The sequence below is a fragment of the Notothenia rossii genome (genome assembly GCF_949606895.1).
Source record: "Notothenia rossii genome assembly, chromosome: 6".
NCBI lineage: Eukaryota > Metazoa > Chordata > Actinopteri > Perciformes > Nototheniidae > Notothenia > Notothenia rossii.
The window spans coordinates 7,757,977-7,782,164 of NC_136909.1; the positions used below are offsets into that span (position 1 = coordinate 7,757,977).

The following is a 24,188-nucleotide window of genomic DNA, read 5'->3' on the forward strand; positions in this document are numbered from 1 at the left end:
AAAGAGTGTTTGAAAACTGTGTGATGGCTCCCTTCGCTGCCCTTGCAAATCGCCTAAAAAGCTGTGTTGGTACAAAACATCTGGGCATGTCAAGGCTGGGAAGCTGTATATCTAACCATGCTCTTATTTTTGGTTCAAACGTGGATAAAATAAAAATATGAAGGAGAATAAGAGTTGTTAAAATTGTGTGCCCTTGTGAAGCTGCTGTAAATCTCTCAGGGTGTTTTCTATTTGTACTTTACTCAAGCTTTATTCAGATTTAAAACAATCCTGGCAAAAACAGGCAGCAGCATAGTTACAGTCAACACATGAAAAACCAGAACAGAGAACATATCACAGTCACAATCAGAAACATCAACAAATCATCTACAGACAAACAGAGTTGCCTGCTTCTCGGTCATAAAGAAGCGCTTTGAAATTATCAAGAGAGACCAGTTTCAGCTTATATTGCAGCTGGTTCAAAGCAAGTTGAGCAGCTTAAAGCCCGCGTAACGCCACTGTCCCGAAGTTGACACCCGATGGACACACGAATATGGAATTGTGAATTTCGCACGAAGATGGCCCCGAACCACACACAAAGGCGACATTTACATTACATTTGAGACATACAACTGCAACGAAAGTAACAAAAACAATTATTTTAAAGTATTATGATACTGTACTGATATTTTCAGACTTTGTTCTTTACTTTATCCGTCTTTGTATGTAGAAGATATTAAGTTTTCTCCGTAATGTTGTTTCCTTAGCAACAACAACTTCCTGTCAACTCGCCTTCAAAATAATATATTATATCCTTTTCAGTTTCACAGAACACAAATTGGGTTATTTACATAATATGTTTACATGATTTTGTTGTGCAATAAACAACCAGATGGACACACGATAAAGGAAATGTTCAAATTCAGCTCGGGTCGTAACAACATCGGGACATTCGTGAGGGCATCTTAAGCCATCGTATGACCGCCGAGTTTCTCAGGCTCCGGCAGCAACTTCGTGAGCGGTGGCAAAATCTTTGGCATGCCAAAAAATTGCCGAAGGATTTTGCGAAGGTTCATTTTTCGTGTTGAATTAGTGTGTCAATGTTGCCCTTCGTAAGGCCATCGTGAGGGCATCTTGTTATCATCGGTGCCATCGGGCATTCGCCCTCACGAGTGCCTTACAAATTTGCCGCTCACGAAGTTGCTGCCGGTGTCGGTACCATATGTGTTCGGGGTACCATATGTGTTCGGGGTACCATATGTGTTCGGGGTCCTTCTCTTACCAATGACGTCACGCATTGTGATTGGCTGTACGGTAATTTATCCAGGGGTGCTCGTGGGCAAATCACATCTACAGATCAAGACGAAGCGAATGGAAGTACTCCCATACTCCTAGCGTGTTAAAATGTTTGTGAAAAACATGTGCAAAGTCTCCGAAAACGGAGCAGTGGCTGTACGGCATTGGCTGTACGGCAACTCAAGAGGACCATCATACACGGTCAAATTCCGAACATTTAAACATAGCCTACACTTCATTCTTTACTTTGTCCGTTATTATATATAGAAGATATTACTTTTTTCTCCGTGATGTTGTTTCCATAGCAACAACTTCAAACAGGAAGTTAACCTAAATTACATTTAAGACACTGCAACGAAAGTAACAAAAACAATGTAAAATGTTTGTGAAAAACGTGTGCAAAGTCTCTGAAAACGGAGCAGTGGCTGCGATGCTATCTTTGCGGCTAGCGGTTAGGATTTTCAATGGAAATATACATGAAAACATCATGTTTCAGTAAAAACAAGGCCCCACTGATCATCTACTCTCTGAGACGATTCCAGGGATGCCTGACTTGAGTTTCTAGCTCCAGGGAAAGTGGACAAAAGTGCCCCAGATCAGCCTCTTAATTTACCCAGGGCCTAGTGCTTGGCTTTGGGCATGAAAATTCAAAAAACTCCCCTGAGTATTTTATTACATATCTCAACTTTGGAGAGGAGTTGGGGGACAAACGACACATCAAATCACATCTCCAAATCAAGCCGAAGATTTAGAATATTCTTGCCTGCCTAGCCTGCGGGGAAATTGGTGTGCGTGACGTCATTGACGTCATGACGTTGTGACGTCATTGGTAAGAGACGGACCCCAAACACATATGGTACCGACACCGGATCCTGAGAAACTCCACTGGCGGTCATACAATGGCTTAAGATGCCCTCACGAATGGCCCGATGTTGTTATGATCAGAGCGATTATCGAGTGTCCATCTGGTGTCAATTTCAGGACAGTGTGACGCGGGCTTAACTAAATGCCCTTTTCCCAGCTCAGTGTGGACTTTTGGGACTGGTAGTAAGAACAAGTCGTCAGAGCGAAGCCAATGAGATCCCGTTCTTTACTGATGGATATAGAGTTGCAGATGAGGTGAAAGAACACCAAGAACAGCTTTATAAATAAGGATCTGCCAATGGTTCGGTCTAGGGATGGTCAGGGCAGACCAACCATCCCAAAGATAGATGTGTGTAATGAATCTGGTGGATGATATCCAATATGAGTAGGCATGTAGAAGATGCATTCATATAAACAACATCAACACAGACACAAAAGTTGCAGTGGCAAGTCTCTTTTTGGCTTCAATAGAAAAACAAGACTTGCTTCGAAAGTATAAACCCTAATTTTATCCTTCATTTAAGGAATATCAAATGCAAATGAAGTCGACATGTTTTTTTATGAATTAAATGCATTATGCGCATGTAATTGCTTCATCCTAGATATGACTTCCAGTCCTTTTGAGGCCCAGAGTTAGCATTAGATCCATGCTATGAAGACCAGTTTGTTTTCTTACCACTGTGGATCAAGTAGATGAAAGGGAGCTTGTTATTCCAAGGTCATCCCTATGCTTCGGCTAATGTGCTTTATTTATAACTGTGCAAAGCCAAGGCATCAGAAACAAACGTACATTGCTTTGTAATTACTCTGAACATGGAAATGAAGCTTGGCGATCCTGAAATAGTCTTTTTGATATAGCTCAGAAGGCCAGTGAACATTTCTATTTGTTCCTACCAAGTTAATGAGGATGTTGAACAACCGATATGTTGTTTGTGCTTTTGCTTCTCTGTGGCGAAGGTTAATGCGTTGTTGGGGTTCCTCGATATCATTACATGCCTTTGCCTGTCACTGATTAAAATCTAAATTATATCGTGGATGGCAAAACAAAGAAAGCATATCGCAATTAAGAGAGCTGGTGTTGGAAATTAAACCCATCAGATGTGGAATGAGTCTTTTTCTTCCTTTCCCTGAGAAATTGAAATGGCAATCTACGCTCATCAAGTGAACCTCTCTGCGACAACCTCGTCAGGCACAACATGAAATTGCATCGGACCTGCAGCCCTGACGATTAATTTTCATAAACCTCATTAATTTGAAGAGGAATTTATAGCCGTCGACAAAATAGCCAATTATCGGCCACAGCAGAATTCACTGGGCAGCAAATTGGTTTCTGTACGGGTGGAGAGAGCGGGGAAGGAAGGGGAAGCTGTGTGTGATTCTCCAGTCATCGTCTCAGAGGAAGAAGAGGGGACAGAGTTATGTAGCTATAGCATGACGTGAGCGTGAGATATGGATACATGCAGGGATGGCAGTCACAGTGTGATGCTACGTTGTTCCCTTCAAGGACTATTGGAGATGTAGCTCTTTAAGATGGCTCAGTTACAGAACAAGCTAGGACACTTCCAAGACAGTGTATATTATGCAATATTTCCCGTTATGACTTGGCTGACACTATTTCCCGTTATACCACATGTACCGACTTAATCCACTTTATAATTAGAGGTAACACCAATTGGTTACACAGGCCTTGCAACTGGATATTTATCAGTTAGTATCTACTGAACCTCCACTACAATGGAGGTTCCTCTCTCAGCACATCCACTAAGTGTTTTTGTTAGAGGAATTATAATTATGCGTTGGTGTTCAGAAAATGATTCCTAACTAGCTTCAGAGCCATAAACATCTATGAGACCACAATGGTCCATGACACTTGCAGACAAGGTACAAAATTAGCACCGTTCGGCAGCCAAATGCAGGTAAAATATGCAATTGGCTAGTTTGTTTTCATTACTTACCGGCCAAATCTCATAATAGAATCTTAAACTTCACTTGCAATTTTGCTTATTGACTTAACATCTATTTTTCACCCTGTTCCCCAAAACAAAAGAGAAACTAACCCCCCAGTTTGATTGAGTTAACATACATGGATGAAGTTTCCTCTGCATAACGTCCAAAATGAAACGCATGCACAAATAGCTTTTTTTCCAATGTATCCAGGTTGTTTGTCTTCCTCTTTCACCGAGTGGCTAACTAACACAATGTCCTCCACAGAGGCAAATATCTCTGTTTAATGGACAGCATGAGGTTTGCTTTAACACCCTCTTGCCACACTGTCTGACAGCTGTATCTGGTTCTCTTTGCAGGTGACTAAGATGGTGAAGACGGTGACCACTCGAACAGTGCGCCAGGTGCCGCTGGGCCCCGACGGCCTGCCCCTCCCCGAGGGCTCGTCCCCGCTGGGCAGCTACACCGACTCCATCGACCGGCGCTACATGAAGAACGGAGGTGACCGCTTCATCACGCCTCAAGCATCCTCCACCCTGACGCGCTCCTACAACAACTCCTACAACGACTCATACGGCGAGGCGCCCGAGAGCCAGTACGTCCGCCACTACGGGCTGCACGATGGCTACGCCGATCTGACGGAGAACTACGGCAGCCTTTCACGTGGGGTCAACTTCCGGCCGCCTCGCTACCCCTACATGCCCAACAGCTACCGGCCGGAGAACAGCTACACCCTGCCCATTCGCAAGGATGACTACGGCCACGTGGCCCAGCCCCAGGTGCCCATGGGTAGCAGCACCGTGGATCTGAACCGCTCGCAGCCCGAACGCTTCCAGGCCGAGCCGTACGGCCTGGAGGACGATCGCCGCAGCCTTCCCCCTGAAGAGGAGGAGCCGTACGAGCTGGAGCCGGACTACTCCACCGCCAACCGTCGTACGGGCACCCTGCAGGGGCCCAACCGGGGTCGCACCCACCGGGAACCTCTGCGTGATGGGCCCAGAATCAGGTGAGGATACAGTGCAATAATCAAGAGAGAGCAGAGATAGAGTGAGATACTTGAGATTCAAGAATCAAAGGTTTTACGGTAGGTCCAAACAGCAGCGTTAAAAAAAATCTTCCAACGCTTCTGCCCATTCACTTTGAATGGGGTGGCGTCACTTTGCCTCACTTTTCGCCGAACTGCATTGTGGGAAGCAAAGCGGAGATTTCCAGGCATCTCAGGCTTCAAAAGTTGAGCAATGTTCAACTTTTGAATCTTCTGAAGCTTTCGGTGGAAGCGTCAGCCAATCAAATCATATGCCATTACAAGCTCTAGCCAATCAAACCGCTGCTTGTGTGTCAGGGGCGGGAGATTCATGTGATTGGTTGTTGGTCGAGCTTCAGACACGCCCGCCGGCAAGCTTTTTCCAAAGCCGCTGTGTGGACGTACCGTTATTGTCATATGCACAAAGCTACAGTGTATGAGAATCTTCTGACCTAAGCTCCTCCAACAATCCAACATATATAATAAAATACAAAATAAAAAGTAGTGCAAAAAGTCTATATACATGTCAATAGAATATGATATGTACAAGAACAGAATATGAAACACAATAATGTAAATTGAATACGGTTTATTGCGTGGATAACTATTTATATAAATAAGTATATTGCAAGATGGCAAACTCAAACTGGGATTAATCGATGAGGACCGTATGTGTGTGTGTGTGTGTGTGTAGTATTCAAACCGCAACAGGGACTGAGCAGAGTAGAGTTTTTTTTAGATATGAGTAGATTAGAAGCCGATTAGTAGGCATGCACTCACTGGGTGGGTTTAAAGACCCCTGCCTTGACGCGCATGAGGAGTAAAGCATATGATCAGATTCTGTCTTTACACACTTTTGACTTAAAAACACAATATCTCTCTCAAACACACAAACAAGCACTCAAAAAAACATCTTACACTACAATGGACCGTGATACAGATGTTACACAGATGAAAAGTAGTTTTTTAATCAGTACCAAAACCACCCAGATTCAGCCTACATCCAAGATGTAATGGTTTTGTGAAGGTGCATACAGTAAACACGTTATTCCTTTTAATGTTGGACAGTGAGTTCTTGTTCGTATGCATGAGCGGAGGCTTGCCTGACATGAGAGGAGATCACCCTGTTAGGATGAGAGGGAATAACAAACACTTTCCTGCTCGCGCCCATAAAAATAACGACGACACACCAAGTAAACAGATGTCATTTCTCCTTGAGCAACTTGCTTGTGAAAGAGAGCGGAGAACAACGCGTCTTTGATTGCCATTTTCCTGTAAATGGATACCGAACAAGTGTTTGTGTCAGAGTTAAAGAGGCGGGAATGATTTTCAGACGTGAGGAGGGAGGTAAGGGAGGACAGAGGCAGAGGGGGAGGATTCTTTCAGGCATCTCTCAAAGCCTTTTTTTACGCAAGCGTTTGTCAGGAGGAGTATAACCTCTGGCTCCAAACAAAAACATTTAAGCCTTCAACAATAACATCCCAGAATAGACTCTTGTCTCTTAATAGAGGCCCATACACATATCCATCCTCAAGTTAATTGCAGCAGGGGTTTGAAGTTGGGTTGGTGATAAGTGCTTTTCTTTTTGAGCAGTGATCTGTAGCAGATGGATGTTTTCTTTTTAATCTGAGATAAAAATGTTCGTGCTTGAAGTCATATCTAAAGGCATAGAGCTTAGAGGGTCAAGAGGCAGGAACAAGCAAGACAGGAAAGAGTGTGTGTGTGTGTGTGTGTGTGTGTGTGTGTGTGTGTGTGTGTGTGTGTGTGTGTGTGTGTGTGTGTGTGTGTGTGTGTGTGTGTGTGTGTGTGTGTGTGTGTGTGTGTGTGTGTGTGTGTGTGTGTGTGTGTGTGTGTGTGTGTGTGTGTGTGTGTGTGCACATCAATTCTGCTTTTTGACCCTTCTTAATTAAACTTGTGTACACATGGATGGGTTTAAAGGCCCGTGCATTGATGCGCATGTAGAGTAAAGCATATGCCCTCATCAGATTCTGTTTTACACACTGTTGACGTTGCTATGTCACTTACAAACACAGTATCTCTGTCAAGTACACACACACACACACACACACACACACACACCACACCACACGCTCAATAAAACATCTTCAGAAAATGAGTCACCCCCCAATAAAACATCTTCAGAAAATGAGTCACCCCCCCATCCGCCTGGTGAGAGGCGCTTGCTGTGACAGGCAATTTGTAGGCTGTTTTGCAAGTGTCACAACACAGCCTAAGCAGCCACACACACACACACACACACACACACACACACACACACACACACACACACACACACACACACACACACACACACACACACACACACACACATACACATATTATGAATGCACAAACACACATGTTTAAAGCTGCTCCTGACTGACGGCTGCCTGGCTAATTGCAACAGGAAAAAAAAAGTCAAAACGTATGAGTGTACTGTAAGAATTTGATTCCCCTTCCCAAGAACATTGACAATCAGCCCTCTCCCGTGCACTCACATTGTGATTAGTATTCTTCCATAAAAGTGAGCAGACACGCCAAAGTGCTGTAATGAATCTGGGAATCAAAGCGTTCTAATTACAGCTTATCATTGCGTTGCGAGCCCTCAATTACGCTCCGACAAAAGTGAAGACGTTTAGTACGAAAACAGCTTCCTGATTTGGCGCCAAGCACTCATTTCGTCCATCACGTGTTGTGAATGATGATGTATGACTTTGTGCTGGAGTCTGTTGGATGTGTGAGCATGCATCACTCCTGGATTTTAGTGTTAGCATAACTTTAATGCAGAGGCTTGCACTATAATGATAGTCATGTGCCTTTAGAAGGTGGAAGACAGGGCTTCACATCGAATGAAGGAATATATGTTGGTTACAATTCTTGAACATCTTGTCTTTGTCCCATTTCTAATCGAACTTTATTCACTGATCGTTCCTGTCTTTATGACCTAAGCCTCTTTCAAAGTCAATTCAATTCGATTTGGTCTTTTAAAATACAAATACAATCAGAAGACATAATGGAAAATGTGAAATGTGAAAGAGTTAAAAACATTTAGTGCCTTGCTCAAAGGCGCATAATTGCAGCACTTTTCTGTTTTCCCTGCTAAATTTGCATATAATAAACGTGTCTCCACTCTCTCTCTCCTGCCTTCCCACTGTCCGGTTGTAAGAGCTTTACCATCCTTTCCCCCCCAGTCTAAGCCCACCCGTTATATCAGTGTGTGTGTGTGTGAGAGAGAGAGAGAGAGAGAGAGAGAGAGAGAGAGAGAGAGAGAGAGAGAGAGAGAGAGAGAGAGAGAGAGAGAGAGAGAGAGAGAGAGAGAGAGAGAGAGAGAGAGAGTGTCCTCATGCCAGCATGATTAATAGCTGCTTTTGAACTCTACCAGACTATAAGGGCGTCTTCAAGCCAATCTCTAATGGCTCATCTCTCCTTGGGCGACCCCCTCCCACCTGCAACCCGGGGTCACACACACACACACACACACACACACACACACACACACACACACACCCTAATTGAGAGGATGGGGTGGTCTCATTCTAATCCAGTGGTGTCTGTAGGGAACAGCCAGAGGAAGTAATTCCCCTCCCCCCTCTTACTCCATCCTGCCAAAAGGCTTTCACTGAGAGATGCTTCATTTTATATTCCCCCTCTGTCATGTTAGTATAAACTTCTAAGCCACATCACTATGCTTTAATTGAATGAGAACAAGCTGTCGTGGCGGTGGATAATGCCATGAAGACAGAAGGAGAAATTAGAAAGCGACATGACACAAACACACAGGCTCTTGTGCATCATTAAACAATTATTGCCCATCGTTTAAAATGAGCAATCTGGAGCAGTCGGTGAAAAGCTCATAAACGCCGTGGAGATGTAATGTGTACATGTGAGATGCTAACATCTTGCTAATGCTAAGAGGGTCAGATAAGGCTGTGATTGAAGGTTGATGAAAGTTACTGACAGAAAATGGAGGGAAGGAAGAATAGCTAGAATGTTACAAAGTCCAGAGGAATACAAAAGTTTGCCGACATGCATACATCTGTCAGGGTTGAGTGAGGCAAGCAGGACCCAAATGCAGATAAACAGAAAATACCTTGATTTTAAGGCTACCGATACAGAGCTGAACTCTCTTCCCAGTGAACACAGTCCAACAACAACAAGGAACTCTCAAAGACTAACAGAAAACACAGAACCTAAATGCACACAGGACTAATCAAACAAACAAGAGACAGGTGAGGAGGGAGGAGAGAACACAGGGGCACCAGGTGAACACAATCGGGTAATCAGGCCAGAGGGAAAACAGACAGAAAGCAACAGGCAAGACAGGGGGTGAACGCTTTTCAAAATAAAACAGGAAACCAAAGACAAGAAAAAACACAACACAGACAGATCGTGACAACATCTACCGTATCTTTTCTTCTATCCTTTGTGTCTTAGAAAAAAAACAAGCGCACATCCTCAGACGAGCGCACAGATACGCAGAAATAGCCGGACGTTTAGCGGCTCCATTAACATGAGGAGATTGATCTGCTGTGATAAAGCTCGGAGCATCACGTCTGGTGGCAAAGAGCCCTTTCACATCCTTTGAATACGACCCTCCCCGTACACACAATGGCGCCAATTTAAATGCAAATCCTGACATTCCCATCACTCAGCCTCGCGACGCTTTACCAAAAAGCCCCGCCGCATCGGCACCGATCTAAACGAGCCACACTCTGAATCAGAAAACTGTACATCTCATCTGTGGGAACCGTAGTGTGGCAGATAATGAGAGAGAGACTTTATGAACGAGATGGCCGTTGTGTATGCAGCTCAATATGAGATTGTGTACTGCCCTTTCTTCCGGAGGGTTATTCCTGCCTCCTTGGCTTGTCATGTCCAATATCCCGCAGCAATTGAAAGCTAGGTAAAGCTCTCTGTATTGTGGGAGCGTGTGTTTTTATCGTTCTACCCAAGGCAGTATCTTGCATCCACCAACACGTGCACACACATACTCGCGAATGTCCCTCTTTTTCCAAACCACAGAGCTGGAGCCGTCCCCCCTAAATGATGCTGTAATCAGGCTTGATTGGCCCCTCCTTTATTTCTGTGGCTACATGCTGCCTTTAAGAGGTTTGTGGCTCTCTAAAATGTTCCACAACGCTGGAAAAATACTACTTTTAAAATAAACAGTGATGATACACTAGATCAGGGGTACTCAAACTTTTTTGTTAAAAGTCCACTTGTGAATTTTATACGAGGTCAATGGTCGGGATCAATGCCAGTAAAGTCCCGGTGCGTCGGGGAACTCACGCAGCAAAATAAAACACTCTCTTTTCCTCCGTACCCAAATCTTTTAAAAACGGGGGTACAACGAGCGGATACAGATTTGCTGCCGATCTGACGTCAAATCGGCAGCGGACCCACAGAAAGTTGCTATCAGAAACAATGCCTGACGTGTTTTGGACGTAATCTCGTCCTTGTTTACATTAGCAAGCCTCGCTAACACTCAGAGCTAACCTGTACTGGAGAGCACATGTGTTTAAAAAGCAGGAAATAAAAAAAGGAACTCACCTTGTGATAAACCCGCAAGAGAAAAAGCATTTGAGCTCCAGACTGTTTTCAGAGATAATCCTTGATGTGGTTTAGAACAGAATGGCGTTTTATCACAATTATTATTTTTTTGATTGTCCGGATTGATTTGCAGTTCGGTCCAGAGTTTGAGAAGCCCTGCACTAGATCCATTCTTTTTTAAGTTAAATGTTTCTTGTTTTTTGAGGAGGGACACCTCTTGGAGAAGATCACAGCTGTTCTAGAAATGTGACTCCCAACGCTTGTTCGGCAAAGTTTGCCATTCAGCTTCATGGTTCTTTGAACTTTATTCAACTGAGGTGGCGCCTCATTCTGTCTCGATTAATCCTCTTTCCATTCGACTTAATAGAGGATTTAATATCTTGTTACATTGCCCAGCAAGAGTTTTTCTCCCAGTTCATTTCATATTGTTTTCCAGGCAGTAAAATGCCTACCATAAAAGTCAATATGTGCCTGCATGGTTTCTGCAACAGATGAATACACCAGAGCTGAGGCAAGTGGCATAGCCCCCCCCCCCCCCCCCCCCCCTTCTCTCTTATCCCAACATGCCTGGGAAGAACTGTAAAAGCACATAATTAACATAAAACTCATTAAAAATGTGAGCTTGGTTTCAAAATTCTTGCCAACCACCAGCGTTGGCCACCATTTCTGTTGCACCACCAACCACCATACATCAAAGTTGGTGAGAGGAGACCAGATGGATTATGTAATGAGAATAAACAAGTCTCAAACTGTGGGGTGGGCGGGGGGATGAACGCTGTGCATAACTACACAACCCTAATTAAATTCCTCCCACCATGTCCTAACTTTCCCCAACAAACATTCTCCCGTCCCTTTACACGACTTGTTCAAAACATTTTGTCTAATAAGTTTTTAAAGAATTGGTTAGCAACTTTTTTTGTAAAACGTGACTCCACGGACCGCTTCTTCGCTGTTGGTTAGAAACATTGTTGCTATGATTAAAGAGCTTTATTTATAACAAGTAACCTGTGTTGTTTTCAAGAAGCAGTTAATGATCTGTCATTTAAAATTGAGCGTCTAATTTCCCCCCATGTTCCCATCGAGGATTTACGAGGATGCCTTTGGTGTAAAGAACCCTAGAGAGTGCAGATAATAGACATTTCCGAAATATAGATTTATTGAAGGGCATTGTTTGAAAACCAAGCAACCCCCCCTCTTCCTCCCCCAGAGGACAACACTTATTTCCATCACAGGAATTGAGTAGAGCTCGAAGCAAACCTAACAGAATTGATGCTAACGAGGCTAACGCTAGCAGGGAAGACCTAAAGACATGGTCATTTATATTTCAGCAACCAAATGCTAGTGTTGGCTGCTGTGAGCCCTGAGAGCCCCGGGGGCATCACAGAGGCTCGTGGTCTTCCCCGGGGGCACAGCACAGCTCTGTTCTGTGTTCCCTGGGGGGAAAACATTCAATCCCTTCTCTGCTCTTTATGGTGGCTTCCTAACAAAGAAAAGTTCACAAGACTTTCTTTAAAAGCTTTTTCTTTGGTGTTGCCTTTGTCTCTGTTTCTCCGTGAACTGCCTTTTTGGTTCCTATCGCTCAATCACTCTCTCTCAGACTTTTGTTGATGTCTGACGTGTGCTGCTACCACCTGCCAGCGAGGACAAATGTGACTAACCTGTTAATAACTCATCCAAGATTCAAGGCTTTTGTTGTCATGTGTACATACAGTGGAGTTATGACAATGAAAATCTTAGGTCCCAGGCGCCTCCGACAGTGAAACACAATAAAACAGATCAAATAAATACAAATGTAATCAAATACAATAGAAATAGTGCAAGAATATTCTATATACAAGTCATTGGAATCCAAACCGCAGATCACCACCTTCCCTCCTTATCTCCATCACCCACTCCTTCTCACCTCTTCCTCACCCTGTCCTCTCTTCCCCTCATTAGTCAGAGATCTCACCTCAGTTAGCTTCTTTCAAAGTCTTCCCCCCCGGCTGCCTAATTCCTCTCTCAGACAAATCTGTCTGAGTCACCCTCCATTTACCTCGTCTGTCTCCCTTGTCCTCACTGTCCTCTCTTCTTTTCTCCTTCCAGAGGGTACCCAGACGAAGCCATCGAGCCAGAGCTGATCGATGAGCGCCACCCCTACATCCACAGCATGTATTCAGCTCCTCTCGCCCTGCCGGAGAGGGGCAGCATGGCCAGTTTGGACCGCTTGGCAGGCCGGCGTTCCCCCTCCATCGACAGCATGCGTAAGGACCCGCGTTGGCGTGACCCCGACCTCACGGAGGTCATCGCCATGTTGGGCCACCCCATCGACCCGGTGAAGTCCAACGCTGCGGCCTACCTGCAGCACCTGTGCTACGAGAACGATAAGATAAAGAAGGACGTGCGTCAGCTGAAAGGGATTCCTGTCCTGGTGGGGCTTCTGGACCACCCCAAGTCTGAAGTCCACCGTAAGGCGTGTGGCGCCCTGCGCAACATCTCCTACGGGAAGGACAACGACAACAAGGTGGCCATCAAGATCTGCGACGGCATCCCGGGCCTCGTGCGCCTGCTGAGGAAGACCAACGACATGGAAGTTAGAGAGCTCATCACCGGTAAGAATACATATTCAATACTTCTGCTTAGAGTTTTGACATCTTGTAGATTGTTGCTTTTATTGCTTTTAAATTGTCTATTGTTTTTACTTGTACTAATTTGATGGTGTGTGAGCTTTTTTTGTGTTTGTTTTGTTTATTTGACGGGACAGCACTTTGGTCTGGAGGTTTTAAAGTGCTTTATAAATAAAGATGTATTTAATGTAATGAGGTTCAACCGAAGTAGACAAAGTGTTAATCAACATGACTAAGTTTGTTTCCATATGGCTTCATATCGCCTTTTTAAATTCTTGTGCAGTTGATTTGGTGACATCAAGTAAAGTAATCGAAGCAGCTGATCCTTGTCTGACTTCTTGTCGAGCCACTTTAGAAACGAAGAGATGAAATGGGAGAGGAAATGGTACGGTAGATGTTGCACTGGAAATCAATTACTGTTTATTATTTTTGAATACAAGACATGATCGTCATGTTCTGCGTTTACACATGAATCACGTCATTATGCTTGGCATTTTGCATACATTTTCCTTATTGTCTCCATGTCTGAAAATATTCTACTTGTATTGTGCCCTCATTTGTCAACCACATCAACTAGTTTCTTTGCAAAGCTTGCCTTAAAAACACTTTCATATTTTCCTTAAAAGTAATTAAAAAAAAACTTTTTTACAATTGGCTTGCCACAGGTAAAGATTCCTTTATTATGTAAAAAAAACCACCTGCAAAGCGCTGTAAATGCCAAGCCTGTTGGCTGTCTTCTCCACTAACTGTAGAATTTCTCTCTGCCTAATTAGTCTCAACTCTCTGTCACGTACAGTACGTATGAAAGTGCTGCTTTGACGCCTTTAAGCTGATATGATAGTACCTTAGTATGCCAGTCCCATCCAATCACTCGCTGCATACATCCATTGCTTATATATATTCCATCCAGGAATATACTGCGTTGGCTCCCCTAATCCCATATGCATAGTAATGCCATCTGAGTCATACTATAATACGAAGCAGGGTACGTTTGCCACACATTATTCTTTTTTGCAGCTTAATTCACAATGTGCTATTTCCTCATCTCCAACTGATACATTATTTGACAAGTTGGTGCCCGAGGCCTCCCATATTAAGAGACACAATAATGGCTGAATTAGCCCTGAATTGCGTAACTCCCCGTATACTAGAGGGGAGATATTGCATTCAAAGCTGTAATTAGTCATTCTTTTAATTATAGCGGAGGCACATTTTAAGTAAATTGTCTTGGAGTTTTCTTTTCCTAACGTTCGTAAAAGAGTAGCAAGCGCTAATGAAGTAATTAGTCGCTAATTTTTTATTTCAATCAATTGTCACAAAGATAATGGTTTTAAAGACATCACCATGGAAATTGTGATGTTTTAAGATTTAAGGTTTATTACAAAAACAGTTAGAAAGTGGAATGACTCTCCGTAGAGAAGCAGATGTCATATGAACATTGATTTCAGGGGAAAAAGCTAATCGCTGCAAAGTGTAATGAAATATGTTTTAATTCCTTTAAGAGGAGCTATTGATTCAAACGCCATGATGGGGTTTTTCCCCCCTTGACTTGGGAATACAGTTGTGTGTGTGTGTGTGTGTGTGTGTGTGTGTGTGTGTGTGTGTGTGTGTGTGTGTGTGTGTGTGTGTGTGTGTGTGTGTGTGTGTGTGTGTGTGTGTGTGTGTGTGTGTGTGTGTGTGTGTGTGTGTGTGTGTGTGTGTGTGTGTGTGTGTGTGTGTGTATTTCCGTGTGCTCAGCTAATCCCCAACATGATTGCTTTGACCTGACACACTTTGGTATGCTCTCTTCGCCATCGGAGAAGGGGCTTTTGTTCTCGGTACACATGTGTTGAAAAATGAGAACCACTTTAAAGGGAGATGCTTGACCTTTGAGATGTAACCGCCAAGTGTTAAATACAGAATACTTTCCACCCCAAAGAGTTACTTTTGTAATCTTTACAGTTTGAGGAACTGTGGCTGAAGAGGGAATCTCGAAGTATTGATACGAGAGGCTCAATTAATATCTTGCTTTCAACCCATAAGCCTCCTTTCCAATTCTCAAGGATCCTTCTTAGAACATTCTGCCACTACCACCATTACTTAATTTTAATGTATATTGAGTTATTTATTTTATTTATTTATTTAACCGTTTATTTGGCAGGGACAATGCACAGTAATGAACACTTAAAACATTCAAATGTGTCAAGCGTAACAGTGCCAGATTTAGCTTTGAGCTCATTTCCATCCGCAGTCCCTCACATAAAACATTCAAGAAGATTACACTTTACAAACATAGCAAAAACAAAATACATAATATGCAGAAAGTGCAAAAGAGCAAGGGCAGCATACACAAGCATTTAGGACTTGGTTATACAATCTAGCAGCTACGACATCTAAAGTGCAGGAGAAGATACAAGAGCTCTACCTAAAGTGCAAGAGATGATACCCCTGTGTTAAAGTGCATTTAGCTGTGATTGCACGTCTGTTTGTTTCTCAACCATTCTTTGAGTTGACCTTTGAAGCTATTGAGAGTGGGACAATCCCGTATCTCAGTTTGGAGGCTATTCCAAAATGAGCTGCCTTTAATGGAAAGGACATTTTCCATTTTCAAAAAACACATACTTTTTAAAGACTTCAAATTGTCAAAGCTCAAGAAATTCAGTTTTTCAAGGATGGCACAGTGGTGGTATGAATAAGGCTTTCTGTCAAACACCTTGATAGCTCTCTTGTGCAGCTGCTCTATTGGTTTCAGGTTTGTGGCACAAGCAAACAAACAGTTTGTCAAACAGTATTCAATGTGGGATATAATCATACAGTGGAGGTATGACTTTGCAGACAGTTAAGAAGGGTCAAATTTGTTAAAAATGTTGCAAGTTGAATTGAATGGTATTGGATAATTTCTTGATATGTTTCTTAAAAGTCAAGTTCGAGTCCAATAAGACTCCAAGATACTTGAAGTGGGAGACTAGTTCTATTTATTTTATTTTCTCTTTTCAGCTTCCGGTTTTGGCTACGCGTAACTCTCACTCCTTATAGAGAGCCGCAGTGACGCGTCCTTAAACCCGGAAGTAAACTTCTTCGGTTCCTTCGTCAAAAACCAATGCAAATTTTCCATAGGATTTTGGAAAATAGCTCGAAATAAAGTTGACACACATTTAAGAGAGGGATCACGTTTTGTTCAGCCGGATAATCTCCACATGTCAACCCTACTTTTATAATTTTTTTATCATAAATCTAGTCGCCAGAAGCAAAATGCTAACGTTATGCTATAAACGAACTACAAGCCAGTACAGCAGCAGGACTGCGGTGGCTGCTTGCTACAAAAGGAAAACTTGCGGGGCTCTCATGTCAGGGGTACTTGAGTGAGTGACATGCAGGCTCTGCATGCACAGCAAACCACCAATCACAATCATTCTTGATTAGATCACAGCAGGCCCCGCCCCGCTAGTTTGCAGACCATCAAAACACCTATATATACGTATATCGCAGGGGGGGAAAAATTGCGATGTCAGTTTTTTTCAATATCGTGCAGCCCTAATCCATAGGTTAATAATGTGTCTGTTTCTTTGAAAAAATTATTGATAATCCATAATTCCATTTGTATGCAAAAATCGGAGAAAGAAAATGAGCTGCTAATGGTGGCCACCAGAGGTTAGCGCAGCTTCCGGTTTTTCTACTCGTCACTCTCACTCCTTATTTGGTAACCTGTGTGTGCATGTGGAACTTTCCCTCGATTCCATTGGCTGTGACGGTTAGAAAGAGATGTCAATCATCAAAACCGACCAAGGGGGGCCAGAGATATGGAAAATCCACCCAAATGACCCCAGAAGTTGTTGTTTTTTGCTAAACCTCTCTAAAAAGGTCAAATTTCACTTGTTTTGCATCGATCTTAATAAAGGGTACTTATTATATGCTGTACTTTGGATTTGTACTTAGTCTACTAACCCATCATCCAAGGGTGGTTTTCACTATAAGTAAAAAATAAGTTTTGGACGGACACTATAATTTATAGTTTTTTACTATGTTCAATCTGAATTTTCTTTAAAATAAAAAACATCTATATTGATTCTGACTTTTCTACATCCAACTCTCAGGTTTATCATTACTTTGAGAAAAAAGATTATGAATGTAACCCTTTTAGAAGGGAAGATATGTCGTTTTCGAGCCTGAGACCTGAAAAACAGGCTCAGGGTTTAACAGGTTAAATGTATTTTCCAATGATCATTTCAGTGAATAGTATTTCAAAAACAATCATTCCCTCTAATATGGCGAATCATATCGCAATTATGAGTCAAAATAGTACCATACTTTTCCAAGTCATGCAGGCATAGCATTGATAGTGATACCAGTCTTTAAAAAAAAACACGCTTGTTGAGTTCTAGTGTGTGTGTGTAAGTTTGTGTGTGTGTGTGTGTGTGTGTGTGTGTGTGTGTGTGTGTGTGTGTGTGTGTGTGTAGCTCTGCTGTGACAGAGATGTGGCGCTGAGCGATGACTGTGCCGCAGCAGAAATGATTGCCTTTACAGCACCGTGTTGCTCCCCATCGTGGCTAAAAATAACCCTGCACCACAAGACAAGGAGGACCGATTGGAGGGAGGCCTTTCTATTTGTTCTCCTCTTCCCCTCTCTCACTCATTACCCCCCTCCTCCTTTCTGGCTCAATCTAATTTCTTCTCCCCTTCATTCATTATCTACACTGATTTTCTCCTCCTCTCTCACTGTTTCCCTCTCCTCTCCAGCCTAATGTTTCCATAGGGAAAACAGACCTGTCACAATGCGAGCTCGGCTTACAGCCTCAGCCCGTGTGGCTAAAATTGGCCGTTTTTTTTCTACAATTAAATATGGGTTTAAATATAGGCCCCCTTTTTCTTAGCCCATGTGTTTTAATAGTTCTCTGAGTTTGTGCTGTGCCTGCAAAACCACAGAGAGCTCGGTTTTCTGCAGGGTGACGTGGAAGGGGTTTATTTTCCAACACACACGACAGGCGGACCAGTCGCTCATATTTTTAGAGCTTTGTAACGTTCACAGTTATTTTATTTTACCTTCCGGCTGTTTTTGCCCTGCAGCTATTCCCTCTGTGGGAATGTAGATTATTAAGTGGATTTGTCTCCTGGTTTTACTGCAGGAGATGTCTGTGTCTTGTGGTCTGACACGTATAGAAAGGTGCCTCCTGCTTGTGTTGTTTGGATGAAAAATGCATATAAAGCAAGTTTAAGCTAGAAGAGAGATGATGTCTAGACACTCATGTATATCTGTGCCAAGGTTATGTGGGTTTTACATAAAGAACACATCACTATTTACGCAAAGTTTTGGTCTAAAGCACCTAAATGTTTTAACATAGAGGGCTTCTGAATACTAAAAACTTATAAAGAGCTTTAAGGATCAGCTGCAAGGTTAAAGCCACCATAATGCAGTGTTTCCCACAGATCTGAAATATACTTGGGCGGGTGGTGGTGGTGGTAGCGGAGGGGGGGGGGGGGGGGTTGAGGTGACGTGATGTGAATTAACCTTTCTGTTGGCCGCTTGTTAGCAGACCCTTCACACGATGGCAGAGCGAACAGGTACAGGCAGGGCCCATAATGATAGCCCTATAGTTTAGATCTACTACCCACAAATAAACATATGGACATGGGTTACTGTTTAAACATTTTTTTAAATTTATTTAGGAAACTATCAATGTGATTTTAAGTGGGGGTGGACCTCAAATCCTCCAGGGGGGTCCGGGGGCATGCCGGAGGCAGGATTTAAATGCATCAATCTGGTGCACTTTGAGGGAAAAATAAAGAGACTAGATCTATGGAAACATCTATATGAAACAGAACTGTATACATTTCAATAATCATACAATCATGGCCATAACCAATAACATACAATTTCCAATATGAAAAAACACTGAAACTTGTTTATTAATTTATTTTTGGTTCATTTATAGTTGTGAGTGTGACTGGGCTCCTGAATCAGCCTCTCCTGTCTCCCTCCTCTCCCCCCTGCTCCTCTTTGAGGCAACAGCAAAGACTAGTTTTAGCTCTCAACAAGTTTTAAAAGTGTATCTTGCCTTTTTTCACCTAGTTAACTTTTTATGTATTTATTCATGCATATTTTACTAATCACTACACCCTCAAATGGAAATATGTGTTTACATAAATGGTGACCAAACCGTTTGAGACCCACTGAGAACTTAGACTAAGTTAACTATCTAAACACTCAGAGAGTCCTTTACCTCACCTGAGCTGAGGTTATCCCGAGCTTGAATGACACACAGAGACCAATCAAGGGCTTTGATTTATGATCTGTATGACAGTGGCCATGTCGGCAGGCCACATCATGTAGACAGCCAGTCACCCTGTGTGAGGCAGGCCACTTAACAAGCCAGGCCATCGGGAAACCCCCCTGTCCTCCCGATGGCCAGTCTGGGACTGGGTGCAGGAGGCGTAGAGCGAGGGATCATTGTCCACAAGTTAATCGATCACAGATGGTGTCGTGGTCACGGACGAATAAAAAAACTGAAAAAAAAACTAAATGGGTCCCGAAATAAACCTGGGCGGCCCGCCCAAAAATGTCAAATATCTTAATGAAAATCTATTGATTTTGTACGTTTTGGTTGGTTATATAAAGCATACGCTGAAAGTAATTAATTGTATAAATGAACCGATACTGATTCAACGGCTGAGTCGGATACTCGGGACAAAGGGCGAATCTGCTAACTTATATATCATTATTTTTAAAGTAATAGTTCCGTAATTGTAAATACATATTTGTCTTTTTAACCTCTTGTTTTACAAAGTTAAAAAAGGCAATGATCCCAGTCCACACAGTACAGTTTCAATAACGTGAATCTGATCAATATTGACAGATACTTAAAGCTCAGGTTTTTGTATTATGTCTGAAAAGTTACATTTGGTCACTTCCTAATAACAGTTCCAGCTCAGGGGATACTAATATAAGTATGTAAGATACTTATAATACAGTTTCCCCTTATAAATTACTTTATTTCTCAATTATTCTTATTAAAACACTTGATGAGTGCTGCATCAAACAGTATGTGTAAGACTAGACACTGGAACATTTGCTAATATTGACACTAAACACGGCACATAGACCTGGTAGCCTTCATTTAGTTCTGAGAGAACCTGTTCTTCAAAACCTCATTGATACCTTAATGTACATTTTGCAGCAGAATCATTTTTAGTGTTTAGTTTAGATGTTTTTGATGATAAACACAATGTTTTGTCTCAGTACTGGCTTTAACACACTTCCAATATCAGTGTAGTCTTTGTTCTCCTATGTAGGACACACACGTACACTTAGATGTAATAGTGAACTCAATTTCAAGAAGGGCAACATACCTGATGTCTCCCTCCATGATGCAAGAGACCACCTGCTGAGTTCATCATAGCATACATATAGATGTGTGTGTAAACGTATATGTATGTGTGCACTAGCTGTACCCGAAAATCAGAATATTCGTTCGTTGGAGTACTATTCAGGTTTCAATTTTGTTATTCGGATATTCGTTTTTTTGGGGGGTTTTTCTTTTTTTCTCTCGAATGTATTGAGATCTCCAATATCAACGTAAGAGCTTGTCCCTCTTTGGGGGGTGCTAACACTTAACCATAAACGTTATTGTTTACTTTCTCCGCCTTTATATGTAGATATTACTTTTTCCTCCATTAATCTCCGTCACGTTGTTTCCATAGCAACAACAACTTCCTGTCAACAGCGCTAACTCTCCTTCAAAATAAAAGCATGTCCATACAAAATAGGAAGCCAAGCAAAATTACACTTAAGACATATACAACTGCATCGAAAGCAACAAACACAAAGCAATATCCTTTTAAATTTCAAAGAACACAAATTGGGTTAAATACATTAACAAATAACTATAAAACAACAATACTGTAGAATAACAAAAAGAATTCCATGAATAAACCGAAATACATGTGTTGGTTCCTCCTCCTCCTCCTCCTCCTCCTCCTCCTCCTCCTCCAGCCCTGAGAGTGTGATGGATTGGCTAAGGGGTGAGAAGGAGAAGGACAGGAGGGAGCGGGAGGAGGAGGAGAACAGTAATGGGCAGAACTAAATTAATAGCCTAGCTAAAAGAAGAGCAACATGCCTGCCAGCTTTCACCTGGATAATTAGCATTAGCTTCAGCCTTAGCCCTAGCCTTAGCCTTAGGTTTAGCGTCAGCATTAGCCTTAGATGTAGCCTTAGTCAGCCCTTGTCAGCCTTAGCGTTGGCATCAGCATTAGATTTAACTTAAGCCTGAGCCTTAGCGTACGCTTAACTTTAGCCTTAGCCTCATCCTTAGCCTCATCCTTAGGCTTAGTTTTAGCCTAAGTTTTAGCTTTAGCCTTTGCCTTTGGTTTAGCTTTAGCCTTTGGTTTAGCTTTAGCCTTTGGTTTAGCTTTAGCCTTTGCCTTTGGCTTATCTTTAGCCTTAGCTCCAGTCCCTTTCCCATTCCCGAGGAGGAAGTAGAAAAGGGAATACATTGATAATATTTGATCAATATTTAGCTCACGTCTTCTCCCTTTGCTCCCAATCTTGTCTTTTACGCTTCAATCTCAGAATTGTTGGTTCATGTCAAGCTTTTACAAATACAATTCTGTTTGTGGCAATAAATAACTGAAGAGACAGGTGATAATATTGAACCTGCCCTGTGGCTAGATTGGATTTAAGACAAAAGAAACTGAGACTAATCACAGGTTTATTAGATACGACAGTTATATAAATATCAGATCAGATAAGATTCTTTATAATCCTTTCTTAAGCATTTCCCTTTTTAAGAGAGAGTTCACTTCCTCATCTTTGGGGATATGTTTTATAGCTTAATGAGTTCTGTTTACAGGAATATTTCACAATATATTTGAAAAATAGTTTCACTCATGCTTTTTAGTTAGTTTACTTTTACGGTCAGTTCAACTGCACTGTTTACCCCTTCAGAACTTTTCCCAGCACACAACATTAATAAACCAGTAAGGAATAACACTTTCACATCTTTAAACCATGGCTCAGCTTGAAATCAGGAAAAAACTTGCAAATATAAGGATGATCATAATTACTCCTTTTTCCAGAGGACATTAACATCCTAGATGTTTAAAAATCTTAACAGAGAATCTACAATGGAGATGAACATCCATATATAAGAGCCAACATCTGGTAGGATAAACACCTTTTTCCCTAACAACGGAAATAAGACTGTAAGAAAATATCGAAACAATAATTGTTCTTAATATAATGTTTTTTGATACTGTATCTACCATCAAAAACACACTATAATTTAATTAATAATCTGCACGCAAAGGTCCAGGTGGTACATAAAGTATTGCTGGGATGTTGTATGTGTTAAATGTAAACATATATCCCACTTTTCCAATAACAGTATGAGTATTTGCACTCAGATTTTGTGGTTTGTTCATTACACTATAACAGTTTTTCAAAAATAAGACTTGAATCCGATTATATTAACTTGCTTATATGGAGATATGCTAAATCAAACCCCTTCATCGTGTCAATGATGCCAGATTCTTACACAACGATAGCAATAAAACACTCTTGGATGTGGATTGATGAGGGTTGTTGGTCTGACTTCTGTCTTTCCAATCTCAAAGGACAATAAACTAAACTAAAACCAGAAGTGTATGTTTTTCTAACAAATCCAATCACAGTCCAGGTAGTCAAATATACTCCACGTTCAAAATAAGTCTTTGACATCCCAATTGGCTGCTATCGGCCTCCTGACAGCAGGACATCTCCATCACACCGTCCTCTGACAGGCTGACAGAAGACAGCAAATACACTAAACCTGATGTAGAGTCTGCGGCCTGAAACAGTGGCAGGACGCGGGATGGAGATCGTCACTTTCACAGCTCTCTGTCATCTTAAATAACATTGTGTCTGTGGGCTGTGGGCCTGTCGGACTTGATGGATCACAGCCTCCGCAAAGACATGCCTTTCCCTTCCCCTCTGGCATATGTGATCAGTGTCGAGCTGACTGATTCCCTGAGCAGGGCTTCAGCGGGAATACTGGAGGTGATGGAGAACAGACAGAGGGTTGGGGGGGGGGGGGGGGGGGGGCAGCTCAATTCCCATTTAACTTTGAGTTGCAGAGAGGCTAAGCTTGGCTTCATGCTACAACGCGTTTTCAATGAGGAAGTCCATACTGACGTTCGAAAATAACTTCAATTTTCCAAAACGATCAAAATAAAAAATGTCAGCGCAAGCTCACCCTCTGTCATCAGCACCTGACATGTGACCTGTATACACAAACCACACCCATGTGACAATTGCCGGAAGTGCTCAACAAATACAAATAAAAGTAACGTAGACAAATTATACTAATAGAAATAATAAACTCAGGCTAAGTAGCATTTTGGCTCCTACATGGTTATCTTGTTTTTAGGCTAAATATTTTTTGCTTTTATGCAACGCTCCCATTTTGTATTTTGGAATATCGCACAAAATAAGATCTGTGGCAAACACAAGTGTATGATTCCTATGATGCATGTTTTGTCCATATATTTACACTACTTTTATAATAATTGAAGCATAAATGCAATCGCCCGAAGTATAACTAATGTATAGCTAATGTTAGGTTATAAGAGAACTACATTATGGTCCATTAAATTGACTCGTTTTAATGACACCTCAAAAAAATAGACCACCTGTTGTTCACTACAAAGTGGCCCATTTTCATGTTCAAGTGTGTTAGGAACATAACACTCGATACCAGGTTGAGAATCAATAATCAGGTACTCATTTATTCTTGCAAGAAGGAGCAGAGTTAAATCACACACAAAGGATATGGTTTAACTCACACACGGGGTATGTTGCTCAACGGAGCAGGAACAAATATCAGGCTTATATAGTCCAAAACACGGAGATGACAACAAAGTCGTAAACCGAGATGGGATGCCAGAAACTGACCATGATCAAAATCGAAAATCGGACA

The 24,188-nt window shown here is 42.1% G+C and overlaps 1 protein-coding gene across 1 annotated transcript in view; it reads left to right on the top strand.

The window, feature by feature from the left end:
• The window catches only part of arvcfb (ARVCF delta catenin family member b), a 275,952-nt gene that overhangs the window by 185,562 nt on the left and 66,202 nt on the right, over positions 1-24,188 (top strand). Inside the window, exons 8-9 of the mRNA XM_079687092.1 lie at positions 4,443-5,089; positions 12,743-13,248. Coding sequence (XP_079543218.1) covers positions 4,443-5,089; positions 12,743-13,248 — 1,153 coding nt within the window. The remainder of the gene's footprint in view (positions 1-4,442; positions 5,090-12,742; positions 13,249-24,188) is intronic.